A 5,410-nucleotide genomic window follows, 5' to 3' on the forward strand; every position below is an offset into this window, starting at 1 on the left:
CCCTGCCCCATGGGGGTGTCCCTGTCCCTTTGGGGGGGATCCGTGTCCCTTTGGGGGGGTTCCCTGCCCCATGGGGGGGTCCCTGTCCCTTTGGGGGGGGTCTGGTCCCTTTGGGGGTTCCCTGCCCCATGGGGGGGATCCGTGTCCCTTTGGGGGGGTTCCCTGCCCCATGGGGGGGGTCCCTGTCCCTTTGGGGGTTCCTTGACCCATGAGGGGGTCCCTGTCCCTTTGGGGGTTCCCTGCCCCATGAGGGGATCTGTGTCCCTTTGGGGGGGGTCTGGTCCCTTTGGGGGTTCCCTGCCCCATGGGGGGGATCCGTGTCCCTTTGGGGGGGTTCCCGGCCCCATGGGGGGGGTCCCTGTCCCTTTGAGGGGTCACTGCCCCATGAGGGGGTCCCTGTCCCTTTGGGGGGGTTCCCTGCCCCATGGGGGGGATCTGTGTCCCTTTGGGGGGGTTCCCTGCCCCATGGGGGGGTTCCTGTCCCTTTGGGGGGCTCCCTGTGCCCTGCGGTGGCCGTGGGTGCCCCAGCGAGCGCTCGTGCGCAGGAGCTGGTGGTGCAGAAGGGCTGGCGCCTGCCCGAGTACACGGTGACGCAGGAGTCGGGGCCCGCGCACCGCAAGGAGTTCACCATGACCTGCCGCGTGGAGCGCTTCCTGGAGCTGGGTGCGCGCGGACCCGCGGCACCCACGGGGCGCCCTGGGGGTGCCTGGGACATGCGGGACACCCGGGACAACCCGGGGATGCCAGGGACCCCCCCCCCGGGACATACATGGGACACCCACAGGACACCCAAGACACCTGGGACACCCACGGGGCACACACAGGACACCCACAGGACACCCAAGACACCTCCCGGGACACCCATGGGACACCCTGGGGATGCCTGGGACACTTGGGATACCCATGGGACCCCCAGGACCACAGGACCCCCTGGACACTCAGAACACCTGGGACACTTGAGACACCTCCCGGGACACCCATGGGACACTTGGGATACCCCCGGCGACATCCACAGGAGGCCTGGGACACCTGGAACATCCCCACAACATTCCTGGGATGCTCCTGGGACTCCCTGGGACACCCAGGGGACCCCTGGGACACCCAGGGGACACCTGGGACCCACTTGGGACACCCCTGGGACCTCCAGGACACCCCCTGGGACACCCCCTGGGACACCCTGGGACACCCACGGGATCCCTGGGACCTCCAGGACACCCCCGGGACCCCTGGGACCCCCCTGGGACACCCAGGGCACTCCTGGGGCCCCCGGGACCCCCGTGGGACCCCCGTGTCGCCCGCGGTGACGGCGCTGCCGCGGCGCAGGCAGCGGCACGTCCAAGAAGCTGGCGAAGCGCAACGCGGCCGCGCGCATGCTGCTGCGCGTGCACAGCGTGCCCGGCGAGCCGCGCGACGGCAGCGAGGCCGAGGGCGACGACGAGCACTGCTCCATGGTGCGCGCGGCGCCACCGGCACGGGGACACGGGCACCCCAGGGAGGGGACACAGGATGGAGACGCTGGGGACGGGGACCCTGGGATGGAGACAGCAGGGTGGGGACGCGGGGATGGGCACCCTGGGCATGGGAGACGGAGATGGGGATGCTGCCATAGGGACAGGGACACCACCATGGGGACGCTGGGGATGGGGACATGGGAATGGAGATGGGGACCCTGGGGATGGGAAGGTGGGGACGGGGTGATGGAGATGGGGACACCACCGTGGGGATGCTGGGGATGGGGACATGGGGATGGGGACACAGGGACACGGGGAAGGGGACACGGGGATGGGCACCCTGGGGACAGGGACATAGGGATGGAGAGACGGAGATGGCGACACTGCCATGGGGACNGATGGGCACCCTGGGGACAGGGACATAGGGATGGAGAGACGGAGATGGCGACACTGCCATGGGGACAGGGACACCACCATGGGGACACTGGGGATCGGGATAAGGATGGGGGAATGCAGGGACACCAACACAGGGACACGGGGACACAGGGATGGGGACTCTGGGGATGGGAACATGGGGATGGGGAGACAGAGATGGGGACACCACCATGGGGACAGGGACACCGCCACAGGGATGCTGGGGATGGGGATACCACAACAGGGACACCAGGGGTGGGGACACCACCAAGGGGACATGGGGACACGGGGATGGGGGCCGGAAGGACCGGGATGGAGATACTGCAATGGGGACATGAGCACAGGGACATGGGGACAGGGACACCAGGGATGAGGACACAGGGATGGGGACCCTGGGAACAGAGACACGGAGATGGATACACTGGGACGGGGACACTGGGACAGGAACACCAGGACAGGAACACTGGGAATGGGGACACTGGGACAGGGACATGGGGACGGGGACACTGCGGATGGGGCACCCTGGGGACAGGGACACCCCTTGGGAGAGGGACCCCTCCCAAAGTCATCCCTAGGTGGGGACGGGCACCCTGAGGGGTTCCCTGTCGGGGGACACGGGCCCCTGTGTCCCCATGTCCCTGTGTCCCCGTGTCCCCATGTCCTCGTGTCCCCAGGCCGGTCCCCGCCTGGAGGGGCTGCGCGGGCGGGCGCCGTGTCCCCGTGTCCCCATGTCCCCATGTCCCCGTGTCCCCAGGCCGGTCCCCGCCTGGAGGGGCTGCGCGGGCGGGCGCCGTGTCCCCGTGTCCCCATGTCCCCGTGTCCCCGTGTCCCCAGGCCGGTCCCCGCCTGGAGGGGCTGCGCGGGCGGGCGCCGTGTCCCCGTGTCCCCATGTCCCCGTGTCCCCGTGTCCCCAGGCCGGTCCCCGCCTGGAGGGGCTGCGCGGGCGGGCGCCCGGCTGCACCTGGGACTCGCTCCGCAACTCGGCGGGCGAGAAGATGGCCCAGCTGCGCAGCCACCCCCTGGCACCCGTGGGCGCCGGCGCCTGCGCCCTCCTGCAGGAGCTCTCCGAGGAGCAGAGCTTCCGCATCAGCTACCTGGACCTGGGTGAGCGCAGGGGCGCGAGGACAGTGCCGCGGGGACGGTGACACGGCGCTGGTGCCGGTGTCACGGTGACAGTACCACGGTGCTGGTGTCACGGCGCCAGTGTCAGTGTCACGGCGCCGGTGCCGCGGTGCAGGTGCCAGTGTCACGGTGACAGTACCACGGTGCTGGTGTCACGGCGCCGGTGCCAGTGCCGCGGTGCCGGTGACATGGCGCCGGTGCCAGTGTCACGGTGCCGGTGCCGCGGTGCTGGTGTCACGGCGCCAGTGTCAGTGTCGCGGTGCCGGTGCCGCGGTGCGGGTGCCAGTGTCACGGTGCCGGTGCCGCGGTGCCGGTGACACGGCGCCGGTGCCGGTGTCACGGTGCCAGTGCCACGGTGCTGGTGTCACGGCGCCGGTGCCAGTGTCCCGGTGCCGGTGCCGCGGTGCGGGTGCCAGTGTCACGGTGCCGGTGCCGCGGTGCTGGTGTCACGGCGCCAGTGTCAGTGTCACGGTGCCAGTGCCGCGGTGCTGGTGTCACGGTGCCGGTGCCCGTGTCCCGGTGCCGGTGCCGCGGTGCGGGTGCCAGTGTCGCGGTGCCGGTGTCACGGTGCCGGTGCCAGTGTCACGGTGCTGGTGCCGCGGCGCCGCTGCCGCTGTCCCCGCAGACGCGGTGAGCCTCAGCGGGCTGCACCAGTGCCTGGTGGAGCTGTCCACGCAGCCGGCCACCGTGTGCCACGGGGCCGCCCCGTCGCGCGACGCCGCCCGCGGCCAGGCCGCCCGCAACGCCCTGCAGTACCTGCGCGTCATGGCCGGCGGCAAGTGACACCCGGGGACGCCCACAGGTGACTGGGGACCTCCACGGGGGGCTGGGGACGCCCATGGGTGACCTGAGACACCCGGGGGACCAGGGATACCCGGGAGTGACCTGAGACACCCAGGGGGGCTGTGGACACCCAAGGGAGACCGGGGGTGCCCACGGGGGACCTGAGACACCCATGGGGACCCACCGTGGACCACCAGGGACACGTGCAGGAGACACCCATGGTCCCCGAGGGACACCCAGGGGTGACCTGAGACACCCAGGGGAGCTGTGGACACCCGAGGGTGACCTGGGACACCCTGGGAGGCTGGGGACACCCACAGGGCACTAGGGACACCCACAGGTGACCTGAGACACCCCTGGGGCACAGGGGACCCCTGCGGGGATCTGAGACACCCACAAGCGACCGGAGACACCCACAGATGATTGGAGACACCCGCAAATGACCAGAGACGTCCATAGGTGCCCCAAGACACCCATGGGTGACCAGAGACACCCCACGAGCATCTGGAGACACCCACAGGCGACCAGAGACATTTACAGACACCTGGAGATGTCCCCGGGTGCCCCAAGACACCCTCGAGTGACCGGAGACACCCGCGAGCATCTGGCGACACCCACGGGTGTCCAGAGATGCCCATGGACACCCAGAGACACCCCCAGGTGTCCAGAGACACCCAGGGACAGACCCCTCGTTATCAGATGGACTCACGGACACCCTGTTTTGATATCCCCACGGACACATGATGTCACCCATGGGTGCCTGGATGGACACCCAAACCCACAGACACCCGAACCCACCGAACCTGGGTGTCCCACCCAGACACCCGGAGTCACCAGCCTGGGCGCTGACACCTGGACGAGGCTGACACCCAAACCCACCCACAGACCCCCGGACACCAGGGTGGACCCCGACACCAGGGGACACCCAGACAGACCCCTGGACAGCCCAGAGCACCGGACACACTCGGACACTCAGACCAACACCTGAACCGAGCCAAGGACACCCAGACCCACACAGCCGACAGTGACGCTGACACCCGCCCGCACACTCGGACTCTTGGACATACAGACAGACGCACCCACTGACAGACAGCCGGCACAACCATGGACACCCAGACGGGCCCCCGGGCGTCTCCATGGGCTCCCGGACCCCTGGACAGACCCCGGACGGATCCGGGACCCCCGGAGGGACCTCGGTACCACCCAAGATCCCCCCTCCGGGGTCTCTGGGTGCTGACCTGGGAATAAAACACCCAGTGGGGGTTTTAATCTACCCGTGTTGGTGTCTCTTGGTTGGGGGGGAAGTTATGGGGCTGGGGTTGTCAGAGGGGGCACTTATGGGGATAGAGGAGGCAGTTATGGGGCTGAGGGGCAGTTATGGGGCCGGGGGGGGGCTCTGAGGGCAGCACTGGGGCCGTTTCCCCACCCTGGTCCCATGGGGGGAGGCAAAAACCAGCCCGAGCTCTGGGGCGTCAGCGGCGCCGCTTTATTGGGGACGGAGGGACCGTGGGAGCCCCAGGCGCCGCCCCGGCTGCCCGGTGTGGATGGAGACACCCGGGAGGCTCCGGAGAGACGCGGGAGGCTCCGTGCGGGAGCGGCGGCCCCGGTCCCGGGCGTCGCGGCCCTGCTCAGCGGCGGCG

At 69.5% G+C, this 5,410-nt stretch overlaps 1 protein-coding gene across 1 annotated transcript; it reads left to right on the plus strand.

The window, feature by feature from the left end:
• Positions 1 to 528: 528 nt before the first annotated feature.
• On the plus strand, positions 529 to 4,999 carry TARBP2 (TARBP2, RISC loading complex RNA binding subunit; the record flags this gene model as incomplete). Its single annotated transcript, XM_026046687.1, has 5 exons — positions 529 to 663; positions 1,324 to 1,451; positions 2,780 to 2,969; positions 3,613 to 3,789; positions 4,138 to 4,999. Coding segments are annotated over 4 exons (611 nt in total), but the record flags the coding sequence as incomplete, so codon positions are not given.
• Positions 5,000 to 5,410: the final 411 nt, after the last annotated feature.

Source organism: Nothoprocta perdicaria, unplaced genomic scaffold (genome assembly GCF_003342845.1).
Source record: "Nothoprocta perdicaria isolate Ctin4 unplaced genomic scaffold, notPer1 scaffold_452, whole genome shotgun sequence".
Taxonomy (NCBI): domain Eukaryota; kingdom Metazoa; phylum Chordata; class Aves; order Tinamiformes; family Tinamidae; genus Nothoprocta; species Nothoprocta perdicaria.